The sequence below is a fragment of the Pyrus communis genome, chromosome 15 (genome assembly GCF_041283825.1).
Source record: "Pyrus communis isolate YQ-2024b chromosome 15, ASM4128382v1, whole genome shotgun sequence".
Taxonomy (NCBI): Eukaryota; Viridiplantae; Streptophyta; class Magnoliopsida; order Rosales; family Rosaceae; genus Pyrus; species Pyrus communis.
Window position 1 is genome coordinate 10,236,248 of NC_142579.1, and position 21,190 is coordinate 10,257,437.

Consider the following 21,190-nt stretch of genomic DNA (forward strand, 5'->3'; position numbering starts at 1 on the left):
AAACAAAAGTACTTTGCTCATATGGCCAATGTAGCATACTCTTAGACACTTCTCCTGATGATATCTCTCTCTGATTAAAATAAGCTTGGATTAACTAATTTGTCATCAAGCTAATGCACAATAGTTTGAGCGCTTGCTCCTTAAGGTGCATCACATGCGCCCAAATTTTGATGGGCCACAGGTCTTAACTAAACATATGTATTTCTAAGAGATATGAAGATGTAACAATGAATACTTGTTTCCTTGATTGTTGCAGGATCAATCTATTTCCATTTGTAAATACAAATCCTTTCTAAGAGCGATTTGAATGTAGGCTAGAGAGATATTCAGATTTTGCTTGCCCAATAAGACCATGGCTATTACTGAGTTCTTTGGAGTAGAACAAGCACATGTATATAATTTCCTAGAGATATCAATAGATAATTTTTATTTCATTGCAATACCCATTTGTTGATATTGTGCTCCACATGAAATGTAATAACTTATTCAGTGTATTGTGCTAAATATAGGAAGGCACATACTTCATGAAGATATGGTACTTCTAGACCAAATATCAACTCATCACTTCCTTCATGAGGATGAATGACCTTTCTTCCTTCACGAGGATGAATGACCCTTCTTAGTGCTTAAAAATTAATTAATCATTTTAGTGTCCAACCCATGATCTTCAGACCACATAGTTTTTTAATACCATAAACTTTCGGTGGATAAGAACTTGTGTTAGCATATTGTTTGATCTGCAGCTCAAGACAATATTCCTTTCAACACTTAATAACTTTTCTAGACTCTTCAGTAGGGATGGGCAAAATACCCATGGTTTTGGGTAACTGCGGTTACCCGCCCATTTAAGGTTCACGGTTACGATTATGGGTAACCGTTTAAGTGAACAAACGGTTATGGGTATAATCGTTTATCCGTGAAATTTAAATGGGCGGTTATGTGTATTACTTGCGGTTATAACGAGTATCCATCGGTCATAGGTATTACGCGCGGTTATAATGGGTATTCATTTACCCATTTAATTTAATATATGTAAAATTAAAAAAAAATTAAAAACCCTAAATTTTCAATCTCTCCACCAGACTCAGAGTCTCAAACGTCCCGTCCCCGCTCATCTCTCCCTCCTCGCTGCCCTCTCTCTCATATCTACCGCTCATCTATTAAATTAACAATTTTCGCTAATTAATCCTTTACAAACATTGACATGTGAGAAGTTGTGTATATAAATATTCTTGCTATAATTAGCTCCTCCAAAGTCCAAAGTGATTAACGGCCGCCCAACCTTCAATCTTTCTCTTAGGGAAAAAGATAATTATGACTTCAGGTGCGTTTCTTTTGTGCTGGCTTAGGTCTTATATGTTTTTCTTCTTTTCTTATGTTTGCATCTGTTGAAGATGCAAAATAGCTAGGGTTCTGCATAAATTTATGAGCTTAGGTACGTTTCTGGGTTCTACAGTTCTACTTAAAATTCGATCTTCAGGGAACGAAAGATGCAAATTAGGGTTTCAATTTTTTGGTTATAGTAAGGGAGGGATTCTATGTGTGTGTGTGTGTGTGTGTATATTGGGGGATTATGATCAATTACTTATTGCATAAAACTATGTTTAGAAACGGGGACATATCTCCTTCTTCACTACTATAATTAAAGACTTGCATGGATGTAGCAGAAAAATATCGTTCGTAAACTATCATTTCAATTATTGGAATTGTATAAGGACTTAAATGATTAAAATAGGGAAATGCATGCTAAAATGTACATATAACGGCGTGTAATTGTCATAAAATGAAAATTATGACAAATTTTTCTTTTGTAATTTTCAAGTTGTTAAAAAAAAGCATGTAGACGGGTGAAAAAAGAGGTAAATAGGTAAAAAAAAAAAATGATAAACAAGTTCAAAAACAAGTAAACGGGTAAATGGTTATCGTTAAATGGGTAAACGGTTATGGTTAAATGGGTACACGGTTATGGGTATGGTTAACCATTTATAAACGGTTATGGGTATGGGTTTAACCGTTTATGCAATTACCCAACGGGTAAACAGTTATGCGAGTATGAATATAAACAATTATGGGTAAATAACTGCCGTTACCTACCCGTCATAACCGTTGCCCATCCCTACTCTTCAGGAGTCTCAATCTAATATCAACTCTTGCAAGAGATTTAGTATGTCGTAACAAGGTCATAATGATAGTACTCATTAAAGCAATTTATGTCATCCATTGGTATTGAGTACATAATTTATGTTTTACCCTTCTAGGACTTTCTTGAAACAATTTGAATCCTTCATAAATTTTCTACACTTCCTGACATAGTCTCCTTTCAAATTTATATAGAGCAATTTGCTTCTATGTACGCTTGAGGGATTTACTTATGGAGATTCCCGCGTTTCACAAAGCTTCGTGTAATATATAATTCTCTATTTAAATAAACAAGTTTTAGAATGTGAAATCACGTTTCCAGGAGTATATTACAATCTCAGGTTTCAACTAGAAACCTTGCATTTCGCTGTATTACAAATGCCCATATGTAACCTTCTAAGTTCAACATCATTTGGCGATTTGTACTATAAGTCCATTTTTCCACGTTCTTACTAAATTGTAATGGAATTGCCTTTCTCCATTTTAGTCATTTTTGTCAATGATTTTTCTTTTTCATCAACAAACAAAAGAACGTGGCTCAATATCAACATGATTCATTGATGAATTTAGTAGCTACTATAAAACCAAAATTAATATTGGTTATCATCCATTCGTGATCCACAATTCTCATGTACATTCGCATGCATATTTTATGAGCATTTCATTACTTTGGATATTCTTGCCTCTTCAGAGGCTTTACATTGTCTCTTATAGGACAATCATCTCTTAACAGATTAATTGTTTGGAGAATTTGGATTATAACCTCTCCTAAAGCATTATTGAGCTTGGATTTTTAATCTCCACTTCTAGGGAGTCAAATCATTGGAACCTATACGTCTACCATGTTTCAGGCATGACATACATTAAAATTGCCATGTCCATGGATTAACCTTTTAGGACTCGAATCCAAGCAGAGATTGTCATGCTTCTAGGATGCAACAGTTTTAGTATTGCCAAGTCCATGGGTAGCATTATTGAGACTTCAATCCATGAGGCATCTTTGTGACTTGTTGATGCATTTGATAGTTTATTAGTAATCGTGAAGATTGTATTACCTTTACATCATCGGAATGATATAAACTGCTAAGATAGAATAATAGTTGAAGTCGATCTTGTCTTTTGGTCGTCATAGATTCAGGTAGAGTTTTTTTGGGCTATGAGTAGGATTCTCATCATTAAACTTTGGTCTTCCATTTGTTTAGTCAACCACTCATTTTATCCCTTTGAACTTATATGGCTTCATCATTGATCCTTTATCCTTCAGCCTCCTGCATAATTGAAGTGGTGCACAACCTTTGCCTTTGAATGATCATTCAAAACATCACTTCTCGGTGATTTATCCATGCTTGGCAGCTTCAATGTAAAGAGCCAGTAGCATACCAATTGTTCTGCGATATTGGTGACTTGAAACCCAGCTCCAACAACAGTTAAAGATAACTACTTGAAAACAATGGAAGGTAAGAAATCAAGCAAAGGTTCCAAGCAATCAGTTCCATACTTGAAGTTTGATTTTAGGTTCCAACTGATTGCTTTCTTTCTCTTTGTCTTGCACGCAAAGACAATGGCAAAGTAAAAAACAGAGAAAAATATGATATGAGATACTTTTGCTCTCAACCCTGATGATATGAGGTCATTTTTCTCTTTAAGAAAAACAGTAGAAGGATTTAATGTTGATGTAAAACTTCCCGATCAAAAATATTTTCTTGCTGAGGAAACGAATTGAGCATTTTCAGGGACTGGGTTGAAAAGGTATTCTCATAGTAAAGGAAAGCTGAGTATTTTGAGAGGCTTGGTTAAAGATGCATTCTCGGCAAGGAAGAAGAGTTAGACATTTTTGGAGCTCTGCTTTGCCATAGAGGACGGAGGTTAACATATAAAGGGACTTCCCAATAGCAGGTAATGATGTTGTTGGGCCCATTTCCGCTTGTCGGGAACAATGGTGTAGTTGGAACAATAAAAAACGTTTCAACTTTGTTATAGATATTTTAATATAGTTTCCTTGATATCTGAAAAGCTAAGATTACGTCCAAGAAATGCCAGTGAACTTCATTCAGGAAAATTCGACTTTTGAAATTCAAAGAGTGGTGTCTCTTCGATTTTTGAACAAGTAGTTGTGTTGCCTCTTCTTATATAGAGGCATCAATTGTATCAAAAAAGCACACCCAAAAGGTTGCCATTTGTGGAAATTGCCTCTGTTGCACTTCTGAGATTTCAATTTATCTGATTTCCTTTTCTTTCAATTTTTTTTTTTTTTTTTCTTTCTGAAAATGGCTTTCTCGACTGACCATTGTTTCGATTTGACTTGAATGTTGTGAAAGATGCAGATGTGCCTCTTTAGGATAATATATGGCACCCATCCTTTTTATCTTTTCATGGCCTTCTTACGATTGAAAACTCTTTGATGAAGGATGATATAATCGCCACAGTAGTAGTTAAGAACCTTCTCACTCCCAAAAATAAAAGAATACTTTCAAAAAGGTTTGATGAGTTGGCTGTTCAAGACTCTTTGGCTTTCAGTATTCAATGTCTTAGTTCTGTATCCAACATATACCAACGTCTACTTGCTCAAACTCGCCAAGTTGAATCACTAATGGCTAAGGTAGCAAGCCTTAGATAAGAAATTAGAAGGCTCAAGCATGAGAATAGAGAGTTGCAAATACTTGCAAATAATTACTCGACGAACATGAAAAGAAAGCTCAATCAACTGCAATAATCCAAAAGTCAGATTCAAAGTGATCATCAAATATTTATGGCTCTATTCACCTCCACCGTCTAGAGTTCTACCAAGTACTAAGGCTTCAAATGATCAATCTCTGATGCCTCTTCCTTATAGAGTTCCTCCAAATACTGAGGCTTCACATAATCAATCTCTAGTGCCTCGTTCTTCTATGATTCTGCCAACGAGGCTTCATAAGAGCAACCTTTGTGAAAGCTCCCCTCCCTTCCTCACCCCCCCCCCCCACCCTTTTTGTTGTTGTTGTAGTTTTAATTCATGTGTATGCACACATATGTATAGAAAAGTTCCCTCTCTTCTGGCTTTTTTACATGTCTGAAACTTCTGATTCAATTTGTTAGATATAGGAAGCTATGGAAACTTCTTGTTCCAATAATATGAATCAATGAAGAAACAGTGGAAACTTCTGGTTCTATGAATATGATTCAATGAGTTTTTAAGTAAAGATGTTTTATAATATCATATGCTTCCACATGAATTCTTTGGTATTATGAATTCATAAAAGTCTCTTGTAGAAGATGTCAATGGTAACATATCGAGTTTTGCTAAGTTCACCATTTTCTTATTCGCAAAAGGAAGAATTTCAAGTATGATGAAACTTGCAATAATTAATTCATACCATATAAACATACGTCTACACAAAATGTTAGAACTTTAAGTTCTTAACATTATATGTATTTTGGACTTCAGGTCAAAACATTATACATATGTACTCAAAATTTATTCTCAATATCATCATCATTAAAACCTTTAGGTTCATATTTTTTGGAATTCATGTCCATACTTAATCTGTTCCTCATTTACATGAATCAAGGAACTTCTGGCCCTCATTTAATAGTCTGTGGACTGAGGCGCTTATGGCCGTCATTTTAATTTAGTTAAGGAATTGCTACTCTCTCAGTTGATTCAAAAATTTCAGGTTTTGGTTTTGATCAAGGAACTTCGGGTCTGATCTTTTTATATGATGAGAATCAAGGAACTTCATGTCCTATATATACTCATCATAACAAAATGTAGTACAATTAGTAAATTAAAGCAGAGGGTGGTAATTTCAACCACTATAAATAAATTGCTTTAAAAAAGTAATGTTTGTGACAAGAGTTTTAATTCAGCATCATTCACATAAATATCAAAACTTAAAGATTCACATATATATTATTGTATGATGAGCAATTATTCTGCACCAATCACATTAATAACAAGATTAATAATGATAAGGAAAATTTAAATATTAACTTATTGTACTTCCCTTTCTTCCTCTTTTGTCAACATTTAGTACGTCAAAATTTTCTTTTCTTTTTCCTTGAATTCATGGCACCGTGATTTCCACCTTTTGAATTTTGAATAAATGAGATCCGAAGAGATTTTTGTTCAAGTCTTAAGTTGCTGACTTTTGTGTAGACCCATGCCACCTAACTTTGAATCAATAATTTTCTTTTCATTGCCAATAATAATAGTTATATAATCAGATGTATATTTGCTTTAAGAAAATTAGTCGCATAGAAGTATGAAGATAAAGTACAAGAACTTTCTCATATGTGAGATTCCAGCCGACAGAGATGAGAGGTAAGTAATGTTTCACTGGATTTAAGGCGTTGTGCTTTCCACCTACGCGAGAACTTCTCGTGCTGATAACGTGTTGTGACATTGATGATATGTGTGCAGTGGAATATAAAGTGAAGAAAACACAATATTTAGGAAATTCGGTAAATGTGTCTACGTCATCGGGACATCAGTAGTAATCTCTCTTATTATCAAATGAAAATTACAAACGAATTATGTCTTCTTCTCTATGCTACAAATAGGCATTTATATAGGAAAATATATGGTTCCTATCAAGGCTAACGATAGCGAGGGTATCACATGCTACAGGAGGGGCGTAACACAAATGCAACATCTATTGACGGTCAATGCCTACTTCTCTGGGTCGTCCACCTTTATATCAATTTTTATAAATAATAAACAAATATATAAACAGTGTAGAAACTAGAAAGGGTAAATCCCGCCCACCATATGAAAAAAAATTCAAGTTGGCGCCATTGCTGAGGTCACTGAAACCCTCGATTCTCTTCACAGTGACTGCGAGAGGAGAGCAGCTAACCAGTGGACTCCACACTCAACCATGGCGGAGCCAATCACTCTCATGGACATCGACGAAGATGACAATTCATCTCTAAAAACCAGCAACAACAAAGGCAAAAACGTCGCCGTCGCTGCCCCTTCCCACGGCAAAGCCACGCCGTGGGTCGAGAAGTACCGCCCTCATTCCCTCGCGGACGTCGCTGCTCACCGCGACATTGTCGACACCAGTAAGCAATTCCTCCTTCCCATGATTGTTGGTGTCAAATGTTGGAACTTTTTAGGGTTTATGTTGATTTTACTTTTTCGGTAGAGAGATAATTAGTTACTGTAGTGTTTGGTTGGCGAGAAAATCTGGGAATAAAAGATGTTGATTTGTGTGTATACATTCGTATGCATGAATATATTTCAGAGATGGAGAAATTAGAGAAAAGCAGCTCGCTTTCCCTTTTAATTTTCCCCTGCTTGCCATGAATGTAAAGAGAGCCTAGGGTTTCGGCTTGATTTTCCTAATGTTTCGGTTTTCGGCATGAGCTGCAGCAATTATGGGAGTCTGTCATTTTCGATAATCTTAGTGCTATATGTAGTTATCATTCATTTTTAATTGTTAAAGTTATACATTCACTCATGTTTTTTTGTTGGGGTGAATAGTTGATAGGCTCACTAGTGAGAACCGATTGCCACACCTCCTATTGTATGGTCCTCCTGGAACTGGCAAAACTTCAACGATACTTGCTGTGGCACGCAAGCTGTATGGAGCACAGTACCACAATATGATTTTGGAGTTGAATGCATCCGATGACAGGGGGATCGATGTTGTGCGACAACAAATTCAAGATTTTGCTAGCACGCAGAGTTTCTCGTTTGGGTAAGACTTCAATTTGTGATCATCATTTTGTTAATGTCTATCTTGATCGGAAAAGAATCAATAGAAAAGAAAGAATCGGAATTGATCGATATATTTCTCGAAACAAACGAAAGACAAAACATAAATCGTGGATCAACTAAGCCCTCTCAGGGACTTGTTTAAGAATAAGAAAGAGGAATCTCATGTAAATACCATGGAATAAGGTTTGATCCTATTCATGGGGATTCCGTAAAAATTCCATTCCAAAAAGAGAAAGTTCGAAAGAATTGGGATTTTTTCGAGATTGGATGTAGTTACTAATTCATGATCTGGCATGTACAAAATGAAAACTTCATTCTCGATTCTACGAGATTTTTTATGAAAGCCTTTCACTTGCTTCTCTTCGATGAAAGTTTTATTTTCCCAGAATGTATCCTAATTTTTGGCCTAATTCCCTAGCCAACATTTAGATCCGGCTTTACCCAAACTTTTATGGTTCACCCCAACATTCCCCACTTGTCCGACTGTTGCTGAGCAGTTTTTGGATATCAAACGGACCTCCCCAGAAGGTAATTTTAATGTGGTTTCGCTACAGCACCTGCTGCTCTAGCTAATTGTATTTTGGAATCAGTTTCGCTGCAGCACTTGCTGCTCTAGCTAATTGTCCACCCTTTCCAAGTGTGATTTCTATGTTATGTATGGCCGTGCCTAAGGGCATATCGGTTGAAGTAGATTCTTCTTTTTGATCAATCAAAACCCCTTCCCAAATTGTACAAGCTTCTGTCAAAGCATACGACTTTCTGGATGTAGATGATGATATCTATACAGATGGATCTTATATATATCGTATAATTCTTATATATATCATATAATGAAGTACCACATGAGTGGATGTATAGGAATCAAAATATGCCAAATAACTCATGTTATGCTTTTCTATGTTTCACTATCATTCTAATTTTCTGAAAGGTAACTATCTCGGTTTCATATATAAATTGATATAGAATATTTGAAAAAGACCTTCCTTCGTAAGAAGGAAAAGACTTACTATCATTGGGATCTGATGCTACACAGCTGCACAATACCTTAGGGGATCATGACATAAGCAAGCATTTCTTATTGTATCAGACCAAAACCTCGCAAATTGATCTTTACGGCACTTCTTCTATCAATTAGATCCTTTATCCATAGAATAAAGTATCTAGGCATACCTATTTCTTCATATTTCGACTTTTATGAAGTTTATTTCTTTGTTACAGCTGATAAAAATCATTGTTTTGAACGATACATATGTAGAAAGCCTACCCTTTGTTTCTAGTATTTATTAACGAATTTGTTCCTTCTTTCCTTTTTTTATTTCTATAGTGGAGATAGTCGCACATAATGACAGATCACGGCCATTTTAATGAGTGTGTGACTTGGTATAAATGATCCTATGGATAGTACAGAGAATGGGTTTGTCATCTTGATAGAGATGGTTTTACTTCGTCAGATATTCATTCTAGTATCTGGAGCACGGAATATATAAAATAGATTACTATTAGAACTACGATTCATACTTAATAGTCAGACCTCGTGTCCGGACTTCAAAAAAAAAAAATTCTAAGAGTTAGAAGTTATAAATAGAAATATTTTCGGTGGTATCTGGGTTTGGCCTGCTGGTTGTTTTCCGGCTCTAATGAATGTATCTCCCTTATAAGACTTCAGACCCCCAAAGATGGCTATGCATCGTGATCTTATTTGATTCCAATTTCTGTGTGTTAGCATGTATAACAGTTAGCCTTGTAATCAAAACTTATAGTCTGACTATGTCTGTTTAGGGGTGAGAGTGCAAAGTCATCTGTCAAAATGGTCTTGCTGGATGAGGCAGATGCTATGACAAAGGATGCTCAATTTGCTTTGCGAAGAGGTATAAATTGTTTTAATGCAGTAGGTTTTGTCAGTTCGAAGTTATTTCACTGATACTTATCTCTTCTGTACTTTTGTTTTGGTGCAGTGATTGAGAAATACACAAAGAACACTAGGTTCTCACTAATCTGCAATCATGTCAACAAGATTATTCCAGCATTACAATCCAGATGTACTCGTTTTCGATTTGCTCCACTTGAGGAGTTTCATGTCTCAGAGAGACTTAAACATGTTATAGAGGCTGAAGGGTAAGCACTGTTCTCTTACCAGCAATTTTTTCCCTGTATATTGATTTGAAATGCTTCAAGAACAATGAAATATTCTAAACATGTCATTGGGTAGTCAAGGCGAATAAAGTTATAGAACTGTGGTTCACTAGTAAGCATTATGGTCGTATCTTTTGATGCCTGGCTTCAGTCAGAAATATATTGATAAGTTGACATTTATTGATTGGACTAGGCTTGATGTGCCTGCGACTGGTTTAGTGGCAGTTGTACGGCTTAGCAATGGTGACATGAGAAAGGCTTTGAACATTTTGCAGGTTATAATCTCTACTCAGATGTTACATTTGTCTTTTTCACTTTCTCTTTTGCTGTTCAAAATCTGTGTGTCAATGTATTGATTCATAAAATGGTGGGATAGAGAAATAACCCTTTTTTACTTGATGCCTTCAGATGAGCATTGTAAATAGTCTCCAATATTAGGACTCTAGAAGTAAAATATATTTTAGCAGAAACTCAAATTACTTGTCCCATGGATTTGAATTTTTTTTTTTTTTTTTTTTTTAAATTCACGAATAGATCTTGACGTCATTCCTATTTCAATGTACGCAGTCAACTCATATGGCTTCACAGCAGATAACTGAAGAAGCAGTATATCTTTGCACAGGAAATCCATTGCCCAAAGATATTGAGCAAATGTCTTACTGGCTTTTGAACGAATCATTTGCTGAGAGTTTCAAAAGTATTCAACCGTCTTATTTATTTATGTACTTATAATTCTATTCTCAAGGCAGGAACAGTGTCACTGGGAAGAGTTATTTAGTATTTACTTTGCACACTTCATGTATTGCAGCAATATCTGATATGAAAGCAAGAAAAGGATTGGCTTTGATAGATATTGTAAGAGAAGTGACCATGTAAGTGTTACACATTTTTCTACGTTTTCTCGTGTCATTTTGTTTGCTTCATCTCTCACCTACACTGCTTTCTTTGAACAGGTTCGTTTTTAAGATTCAGATGCCAGCAGATGTTCGCGTTCAGTTGATTAACGATTTAGCTGACATAGAGTAAGTATTTTGGTCTTGCACTGTTTTCATTTGCTTATTGTTTTCTTCATTATGGACTCTACAAATTAGGCGGCCAAGTTCATTGCAACATGGTACTGGCCGTACTTGGTCACAACATAATAAACAATAGCGTACATTGGTTTTGTTCAGAAAAGTGGAGAAGGAAATAATGCTTATTGCGGAAATTATTTGCCAATATATGATACCGAAGATTGTTATTTTGTTCAATTTGCAAATTGACTGTTAAAACTTGAAAACTGGAACTGGCTATAAGCAGAAATTACACTAATCAGTATTTAAACGTTTGCAGGTACAGGTTGACCTTTGGGTGCAACGATAAGTTGCAACTCGGATCACTGATAGCCACTTTCACAAAAGCTCGATCTGCACTTGTCGCTGCTGCGAAGTAATTGTGCTCGTCTAATATGCGGGTTTTGGTCCATTACTCCGTTAATGCAAACGTCAGGAGGATGTCAGGATGTTATATAACCTTGTGTCTAGTTTTGAAACTTCAGTAGAATCCTGGGAAACCATTGAGAGCTATAACACGTCTGCTGTTGTGTTTATGGTTGCGAATCTGGACATGAGTAAGCGTCAAACATGTCGAGCACGAGCACGAGTCTAATGTCGAACTAATTCTCAAACCGTATGCGTACGAGAAATTCAAACTCCAATCTTATTAAAATCTTCGAGTTGCTAGCACCTACAGGCTGACCTGTACAAACTTCTATTCAACTTTTAGATTCCCTTAAAACGTGGGAACGCGTTTCCACTCTATCAAATTTAATTTACAATTACCTGAAGCAGCTTAAATATTTCAAACTACAAAATTGGACCTTCAAAACGCAAAAACTAATTACAAGCAAGCCAGCCTCCTTTCCCCCATTTGGATTATCAATCCGGCATTCCCGGCTTTATGAGGAGACTGCGCCGCACCAGACTTCAGTACTCGTTCATGTTTCTTCGTCAGCCATTCTGTTTGACCAGATAATCTCGATCTCTAGTGTACGGGAAGACCCATCTTTGTTGCTGTCATGATTTAGACTGAACAATCCACTGTATACTCCTTCACTAACGACTTTGTCAATTTGGATCGTCACTCTTCCCAGAGTTGTCTGAGAAACAAAAGAAAAACACAAGGCTCACCAACCACTATCACGAAATGAAAAGCAAAAATAGCGGTGGGGTGTAACTAATTAGCGCACCAATGGCTGCTATCAAGGGAGGAAAGTTTACTGATCATATGTGTAAGATTTAAACCAGAGTTATCGCCCATTCATCATTGTTTGCTGAGATTTAAACCCACCCTATTAAAACTATAAGTCAACAATCAAAAGCCTAACAGGAAACAAGAGCATTTAACTTCTTTCTCATCGGTCGAGCACAAATGATTCATGATAATTAAAAATTAAATAACAAAATCGAATGATTAACTCATCCTGCTTGCGATTTGCAAATCTAAAAAGAAAAGTTATTACCTTTCCGAAGGTATTTTTGCTTTTGCAAATGATATGGAGTTTCTGTCCCTTTGGAGGCACATCAAATGCCCACGTAAAGCCTTCTTTCCACTCAGGAGAGGTACTGTGGCTCACTACCTAATGTCGAAACAACATTGTGTATAACATAAAGCTGTAAGCATAGAGAGGATAATAAAACATCACAAATTATATGCACAACATGAGACTTCTTTATCAAAGGATTTGAAACAGTGGAGTTGTAGTCAAATGCACTATGCTCACTCTTTCTATTTATAAATAGACAAATAAAATAAAATTTTGGTTCAAAGAAAAATAATAATCGGTAAATCTTCACAAAACCAATATACGGTAGGGAACCTGCAGGCATTGCTATGTTATCAAAATTCTATTGCAGATTTTAGATGCTGCAAAGTCATCGCAGTAGCAATAGTATAAATTTATTTTCATACACAATCAGTGCTAATCCCTTGAGAGCCAACCCCAGGGGGTCCCTGGTAATTATCCAATATCCAGTATTTATGGGATTAAGGGTACCGTATGCCCCTAAGATTTGTCAGGTCCTCTAAAGAAGCTTCAACCATACCTCATAAACGGAGGAAAAGAATGAAAAGAAGAACAAAGATTTAATACCTGTAAGTTATGCAATAGACAGTTTCTTTTTTTTCATGTTGTACATAACTAGTCTATGGAACCATTACCTTGGTTTGTCGAGGAGGGCCATTGCCTATTGTCAATCGACAAAAAGCATTTGTGCCTCCCATGGCCTGTTTAAGGTTGTTCCCCCGCTTAATTGTAACCGTCAAACAACCTGGTAAGCAATGCAACAGGCTGTCTGCTCTCTCATGGAAACTTGGAGGACAGGTTTTCATGAGCATTTGTAGGATGGGAATGGCTTCAGCAGCAATCACAGCCTGAGACTTTGCAATATCTATTGGCATAGTTGACCAAGAATGTCTCAACAGGGAAAGGGTGTCCAAAACAACATCCTGAGCCGTGTCACTACCAGATTTAAGAACTCCGATCAAATTGGGAATGCAGAGAGTTGCTGCTTCAGAAATATGGAGCTTTGGGAAGTTGACGAATATCATATGTAAGGCTCTCAAGACCTCTTCATTAATAGTTGCTGAGGACCACAACTCTCTCTCCAATGCAGCTGCAAGACACGGCATTGGATCCAGAAAGTCAACAGAAGAAAGAAATAAAGGGAAGTTCATGAATATCATATGTCAGTCTTTTAGTTTATAGGGGAAAAATCAGCATTCGAAACCAAATAATGATGCAAACGTGAATTACCTGTCAAAGATCTGATAAGTTCATTTGATACATACTCTTGGAGTGTGTGATTAGAAAACAAAAATTTGATAAGCAATGCTGCCTGCCCAGCAGTTTCTGCATTGGGAGACAGTAGTAGTTCCTGAATAATCAGTATGCCCCCTGCTTCTGCGACAGCTCGCCTATTAGTTCGGCTGTTCATGACGAAGTTTTGCAATGCACAAATTGACACCATTTTCATCTCTTCTGTTGGCTGTTCTTCAAGCAAGCTTACCAATGCACGACACGCAGAAACGGACTCTCTGGCTCTCGCAAGCCCTTCATGTTGGGAAAGGTCTCCAAGAGCAAGAGCAGCAAGAAGTTTTCCAGACTCTGATTTGGTTTGTGGATCCAACAGATACTGTGATAGCGGTGCTATTGCATACTTAGAGACCTTCATTTGTCGTATCCTGACATTGTTAAATAGAGCTTCAAGTAATCTTCCAGATGCTTCTTCGCATTGATGAGACCGTAAAAGGTCCAACAAGGCTTCTACAGCACCACCATCAGTCATCTGTTCAGCACTTAAATTATCACTCCTTTCATGAACAAGCAACGCATTGAGGGCCACCGTGATGGTGCTGTCCACTGTTGAATGCAACATTTTAACAAGAACCACCACAGGAACCTTAAAATAGTATTCAGCGTTGAAGAGCAGAACATTTGAGAGAACTAAAGCAGCTGATTCCCACAGGGCATGAGGTGGCTGAGGGTCATCTTGAATAATAACCTTTCCAAGCTCAAATATACCACCAGCATCAGCAACTGCCTTTGGCCAGCTTGTGGAGATTATTTCCAATGCCTTTACCGCTGTCTGCTGTAAGTTTAATATTCCAATTCCTGCAAGCTGAACAAGTGGAACAACTGCATTTTTTGTTGTAATATCTAGCTGAAAATGTTCTTGTGCAAGAAGATGAGATAGCAATTCTGTGCCAAGCTGCTGAATGGCTTGAGATGGGGATTCCAGAAATGAAATAAGAGGCTCGATCACTTGGCTAGGTGTAAGCTTTAACGTTGCAAGGCTCTGTGGCTTCTCCAAAATATTTACTAGTGCTTGTAATGCACTGTGCTGTCCCCATAAACTGAAATCTGGATGTTGTAAAACTATAAAAAGAGGTTCTACAATTTGTGCAGCAGCCAAACTTCTAGCAATTGCATTACTGTTTGTTAAAATGCGGAACAATTCAGCTATGGAAGAGCATAATGAACTGGGTGCAACAGGTAGTAGTTCAAGACATTTATCAATGATTCCAGCATTGACCATATCCAATTTGCATGGGGTCCGGTCTTTCCCCAACTTTACGAGAGAACAGACACTGGCCTCAATGAGCTGCATGCTTGTTCCAGAAACTAATCCAACAAGGAGATCCACAACATTATAGGCCATTGCAAGCTCCACCCGGTGTTCATCATCCAACAATTTTTCAAAAGCACAAACTCCAGCTTCTACAGCTGTAGTAGCATCAGAATGCATCAGTGATATAAGGGGCTCTATGCATTCTGAGGCAATTGGATTTCCTCTGACTTCAGTATTATCAAACAAAGTATAACAGAGTTGTGCAGCAGTTCTCTTTAATTCCAAGGATGAAGCAGAAGACAGTATTTTGTACAAACTCTCCATTGGATTTCCCTCCACATCAGTCAACAAAGCTGCTTTAGAAGAATTTCCTGAAGTCAACTTTATTAACGCAATGAGGGCAGCCTCTTGTTCACTCTCTGATGCAGCGTTAAGCATGTCAACCAATGGCTGAATTGAGTGCCTGGCTAAATCAGAATCTCTAATGTTCTCAGCACCAAATAGTTCATGAAGAGCTCTGGCAGCACTATATCTTGCATTTCTTGAACCCAGTCGCAAAACAGCTATGAGTTGATTCAATGAACTAGCTGATGCTTCATATCGAATGAGATCAGGATTGCTAAATAATATTCTGAATAATTCAGTTATTGTGGCTTCGGTGGAGTCTTGTGGACTTAGAGACAGGTACTTTGTCAGAGCATCCAGAGCTCCAGCTTCACCCACAATTAACTTATTTGTATCACTTCCATTGGCGATACGAGTCAAGAGTTTAACAGCAATTGGAGGGGCACCGGGCCGTTCTGGCATTGGTCTCAAGAGATCCACCAAGAGAGGTATAGATTTACGTGCTGTTGATCCAACTCTTATGTCTTCAAAATCAAAAAGGCACTCCAAAACAACTTGATCAGGATTTCGCACCAGAGAAAACTCTTCTGATAAAGTAACAAGGTTAGGCACGTCGGACTCTACATAACCAATAAGAGTTATCAATCCAGCAACAGCACCTGAATTTGCAAGGGCAAGAATTATTCCTTTACTACCATTATAAACAAGAGTGGCCATTGACTGGGCAGCAAAGAACCTATCAATCATCTCATCCGATTTCAAAAGAAGAGCAAGTGAAGGAATGATGCGCATTGTTACAGGTGACAGAACAACATTTGCATCTTCGAACAGAATAGCCAGGACCAGGGCACTAATCCATATACCTTCTGTATCCTCATATTCTGCCTGTTCATAAAGATGACCAATCTAGTAAGCTACAAAAATTTATATTTCAAATATCTGTACCAAAAGGTATCTAAATATGGAACTACAACTATGAAGCTAAATACTTTATACCTGTGGATTGGAAGTGTAACCTGCAAGCTTTTCAGATAGAACCTCAAGACCACCAGCTTCCATAATGGTGAGTTTGCTTTTGGCATGAAAGGAACCAATTATGCATAGCAACCACAAGGCAACAGTACCCCCCAAAACAATGGCTGGATCAGGGACATCAAACTCATCGCCTTCGTGGAATGCAGTTCTTTCAATAAAACCTCTAGGAGTTCTGACTTCAATTTCTGGAAAGGAGCAGCTAGACTTTCGCTTCACCATGTCCACTAAAGCATACGTTAATGGTTCCAAATATCCTGACACATCAAGTACTTCGAGTGCCTTCTGCTTGTGCTCTTTTGCTGCACAAATAAGTAATGCAGCTCCTCCAACTCTGATTTCTAGACTAGATGAGTTCATTACCCTGTTAGCTAGTGAACCAAGAGATCTTGATCTTTCAATCAATAGATCACCAAGCACAACTGGCTGCTCACCACAAAGCCTAGACAAAATTTCTATTGCCTTATCCTGAAGCGGGGGAGGCCCTTCAGCCAGGCAGCGAACAAGAGGTTCTAAGCTTGATGGAACTTCAGCAAGGGCAGACCATGGAGGGTAAGTGAAGTTCACGCCCTGTTTTGTTCTAGCCAAAAGGGAAACTACTTCTAAAGCATCTGCAGCATCAGTCCCATCCAAATCCAATGCATTTAAGGAATCAACAATAGCAAGCATAGCAAAACGACACTGAGCATTTCCTGTGAGCACATCACCTATTGGAAAATGCTTCAGCAATTGATGAAGCGCACGGGATGCATTCTTCTTACCTTCTGAAGTTCCATCACCCAGTACTCTTATCAAAGCTGAAACAACATCTTCTGCCAGGGCTTCTGCAGCAATCTGGGGATCAGAGAGAAGATTGGCAAGTGCGGCAACTGCAATTTCAACAGCATCAATGGAAGAAGTTTTAGCAAGTCTGATAAGGGGTTTGACATCACCTTCTGCAATATAAGACATCTTGCTTCTTGGTTTGGTCTTCGTAGGACGGGACAGAGCACCCAATGCTCGAGCTGATTGTGTTGCAACACCTTGTGTGTTGCTGGTCAATAGCTTCATGCAAGGATGCACGATCTCATCAGTTGCAAGAGTATCACAAATATCTTGTCTTGTGCTGAATAGATCAGCTAGGACAGAAGCAGCATACTCTTGAGTTTCTTCATTTGATGAATTGAGAACCTGGACAAGAGACCTCAGCCCTTTATTAGCTGCTGAACCTTTATGCACAAGATCCTTGTGTGAGGCCATTATGAGAGCATGACCCAATACCCTGATAGTGTGGGCCTTTGAGCTTGGAGAGTCACCGAGGAGCAAAGCTAACAACTGATTAATGGTGGCAGAATCAGCTGTCCGGACAAGCTTTGTGAGTGCCTCGGCTGATGCTTCTTGTCCTCTTGACCCACCACTCTTTAGAAGCCATAAAAATGCTGGGATGGCTCCTGCACTTTCAACACATGCACGAATATCTTCACTGTGACAGCACAAATTCCACAACACATGAGCGGCATCCTCTTTTGCCTTCTGAGAACCCGTCTCTAATAACTGTACCAGAGGAGGAATCCCACCGGCAGCAGTAATAGCCCACTTGCTGTCATCAACTTGGTCAGTTAAGATGGCCAGCAACTGAACAGCATATTCTTGATGCTGCTCACTGGATAACCCCAACAGTGAAATAAGTAACTGAATTCCTTCTCTTTTGCCAATGGACTCCCATATGCCAACACCATCACAGCATAAGCTTGTCAAAGAGGGTATAAGATACTCTTGCACGTCAACAGCAGCCATTGTTATAAGTCCAATGAGCACCTTCTTTGCTTGTGCATGATTGAGCCAACTGGAGAGATAGTTGTTGCCGTATAGACTAGCCATGGCCTCAAGGACACGCTCTTGAACAAGTTTATTGTCCCGAGGCTTTAGCAGCTTTACAAGAATATCCTCTATCTTTGTTACATTAACAGATTCCTGATCCGCACCAGAATTGTGCTCAAAGACCATCAGTGCGTATGCAAGAGCTCCAATAATATCAGCAACCGGGGCAGCTAGGCGAGGTGATTGTGAAAGTTCTCCAAGATACAAAATTAAAGCAGACATCCCGCCACAAATATTTGCTAAAGCCCGTGTGGCATGGTCTTGAAGAGCCTGCCCACACTCACCCTGCATGCACTCTTTAGATGGAGCAACTATAGCCCCAATTAGAACTGGAAGACCATCTGCATTCACAATAGCTTTTTTAGCCCCAGTTGACTTTGAAGAAAGGGCTTCCAGAGCATCAGCAGCACTAGCACGAACAGAAACATCATTTTCCTGACCCACAAGCCAAAGCAAAGCTTTGACAGCTCCAGAATCTATTACTTTGGGGATGCTATCACTGAAAGCCAACATAAGACGGGCCAAAAGGGAGGCAGCATTGGACTGGGCAGCAGCATTGTCAGAAGACAGAAGACCCACAATGATATCTACTCCACCAGCCTCAAGTGTTGCTCTCCAGTAACCATCCTTGTCACCACAAAGATTTCTCAAAGCCCCTGTCACAAAACCTTCAACCACTTTGTCCTGCTTGCTCTTCGGATTGAGTTGATTCCACAAGTTTGGTACTACACCTTCTGTAATAAATATTTTTATGCCTACATGATCATCTGAAAGCCCACCAGAGGAAACTTCGTATATAGCTTCTGCTGCTGCCTTCCTAGCCTCAATTGATTCAGACTTCAAAAGTGAGAGTAAAGCGGGGATGCATCCGCCTAGAAGTACTTTAAGACGCAAGTCTTCATCTTTACACAGGACACTCAAAGTTGCAGCCACGTTAACTTTTGCTGCAGGGGTGCCGTTCCTGAGAATGCTTATGAACAATGGCATTGCCTGGGAATGCGAACCAATAATTGTTCTTGCATCCTTTCTTGCTTTGGAAATACCTAGCAAACGTGCTGTAATAAGTTCTTTTTCTTTCGGTGTAGACATGCTGGCATGTAGTTGCTCGACAAATTGAGCAACTCTTGCCATTGTACCTTCTTCATCATCCATTGCTGGTTCCTTTAAAACCCTGGGTGAAACATGAACCATTTGAATATATTGCAAAGGAATAATCAACAATTGTGCAACTAAAGAGTTTAAAGATGATTCGATTTTGTTTCTCCAGCTTATTTATAAAAACTGGGATAAAAATAAAAAAATACAAAACTTCAAGAGCACTCAAGTAAAATTTATCAGTGCTTCATTCATTTTCTGAACTATCAAAGACCAATTTGTCACCACAGTTAAAGAGACCAAGCAAATAGAACATGTCTAACCTAGACTGTGAAGTAGAAGAAGATATGGATCGCAGTTCAGGGGAGGGAGACTTTGATATTTGCACCGTATGCCACCTTCATATTTCTCCTTGCCCACCTGAAAATTAAAATATTTTAATTGTTCATCAAATGAAACAACCTTAAAATTGGGTGACCTGAAGCTGCAAATACTTGACACTATTTCATCAAAACTATGGTAATGGTTTGTTTTTTTAATACGGAAAAATACATCTAATGACTTTTAACACAACCTAAAAACAACTATAAGGTTTTTAGTTTCATTCTATATATATTTTTGCTCTCTTCTTCCCTCTCCTCTCCTTCCTTTCATCTCTATTCCCTCTGTTTGATTTTTATCCCTATTGAAAAGCACGAAAAAGAAAATCATCATGGCCCTTAAAGATCACAACCAAATTATAAAAAAGGTACTCTGCCCAACAAGAAAATTTTCAAAAACCAGATAAATACGAATCAAATACAACTTACGGAGATCAAAGAAAAATACCTCAGTCTACCAATAATGCAAATGTCAAAGAACTCCCCTCCTTCCGACTATCCTAAAACCCAGTTTCTCTGCTTAAGTAGCATCACATCATCACCTCACCATCCGATCCCAGCTTTCCTTCAACACAAACACATATACTTTACAAACACACTAACACTGTTCAAAAAGGTACAATGCTACAGTGCAACCCCACACAATGCAAACTCACTTCCCACTCCAAATCGAACCCAACACTCTGCACACCAAAAAACAATCCAAAATTGAACCAAATGATCAGATCTTCATGCCCACAAATCACAGTTAGCAAAATTTACTAATTGGATTAACTAAAATTCAGTACAAACAACGTAACTAATAGCAAATTTACAGAAACACAAGCATTAAATACAATTAAGGACAAGTTCCAAGATCAGATCACAGCAGCATCACAGAATCTAGGGCAATAAAATTGTCCATTTGCAAATCAAATTTTACACAAATTGTTCGAAACAAAAATGCGTAAAATTGTGATTCCCGAAACAAAAATACCTGGAAATAGATTCAGTGCCCTCAAACGACCTGGACGCGGGAGCTACGCGAAGAAGGAAGAAGAAGCCGACGGAGAGAAAGTGAGTGTGGAAATGGAGGGAGCACAGAGTGACAGAGAGAGAGTGTTGAGTCTTTTCGTTTCCTTTCCATGTTTGTGCATTTTTGGTTTTTTCTTTTTTTTCTTTGTCCTGTCTGTCTTTTTACCCAATTTTTTTCGATTTGTAGATAGATTATTTTTAATTACGCTCTTTGAAATTTTTTTAATTAAACTCAAAAATTATTATTTTATTTTCTGAAATTTAAAATTTGTTTAACTTTGACTTGTGGATTTTTTTTCCCTGAAACTTATATATCGTCTTCTAAAATATATATGGAACTCGATGCCCAATAAATCCATGTCAATGTGCAATACATTTTATTA

At 38.0% G+C, this 21,190-nt stretch overlaps 2 protein-coding genes across 3 annotated transcripts; one reads left to right on the forward strand and one right to left on the reverse strand.

Moving 5' to 3' along the window:
* The first annotated feature begins 6,818 nt into the window (after positions 1–6,818).
* On the forward strand, positions 6,819–11,697 carry LOC137744504 (replication factor C subunit 3). Its single transcript, XM_068484307.2, has 9 exons — positions 6,819–7,182; positions 7,604–7,820; positions 9,620–9,708; positions 9,796–9,955; positions 10,167–10,248; positions 10,541–10,670; positions 10,782–10,845; positions 10,927–10,995; positions 11,306–11,697. The coding sequence occupies exons 1-9, from the start codon at positions 6,996–6,998 to the stop codon at positions 11,403–11,405; spliced, it is 1,098 nt and encodes a 365-aa protein (XP_068340408.1). The 5' UTR covers positions 6,819–6,995; the 3' UTR covers positions 11,406–11,697.
* Positions 11,649–20,923, reverse strand: LOC137744488 (CELLULOSE SYNTHASE INTERACTIVE 3). Of its 2 annotated transcripts, XM_068484293.2 has the most exons (8): positions 20,770–20,923; positions 20,242–20,476; positions 19,737–19,833; positions 16,423–19,489; positions 13,767–16,311; positions 13,172–13,626; positions 12,474–12,590; positions 11,649–12,110 (listed from the first exon to the last, which is right to left on the reverse strand). In XM_068484293.2, the coding sequence occupies exons 4-8, from the start codon at positions 19,468–19,470 to the stop codon at positions 11,949–11,951; spliced, it is 6,327 nt and encodes a 2,108-aa protein (XP_068340394.2). In that variant the 5' UTR covers positions 19,471–19,489; positions 19,737–19,833; positions 20,242–20,476; positions 20,770–20,923; the 3' UTR covers positions 11,649–11,948. The 2 variants fall into 2 exon arrangements, with proteins under 2 accessions (XP_068340394.2, XP_088541685.1); XM_088685559.1 differs by lacking the exon at positions 20,242–20,476 and having other exon boundaries at positions 20,770–20,907.
* Positions 20,924–21,190: the final 267 nt, after the last annotated feature.

Bases quoted from the DNA above. Each gene is read 5' to 3' on its own strand.
- LOC137744488 (XM_068484293.2), bottom strand. From the start codon at position 19,470: ATGGATGATGAAGAAGGTACAATGGCAAGAGTTGCTCAATTTGTCGAG. The intron at 13,627-13,766 runs GTAATTCACGTT...CGTGTCTTGCAG, and splicing joins ACTTATCAGATCTTTGACAG to CTGCATTGGAGAGAGAGTTG. The intron at 12,591-13,171 runs GTAATGGTTCCA...TTTCGACATTAG, and splicing joins GCCCTCCTCGACAAACCAAG to GTAGTGAGCCACAGTACCTC.
- LOC137744504 (XM_068484307.2), top strand. From the start codon at position 6,996: ATGGCGGAGCCAATCACTCTCATGGACATCGACGAAGATGACAATTCA. The intron at 7,821-9,619 runs GTAAGACTTCAA...ATGTCTGTTTAG, and splicing joins ACGCAGAGTTTCTCGTTTGG to GGGTGAGAGTGCAAAGTCAT. The intron at 10,846-10,926 runs GTAAGTGTTACA...TTCTTTGAACAG, and splicing joins ATTGTAAGAGAAGTGACCAT to GTTCGTTTTTAAGATTCAGA.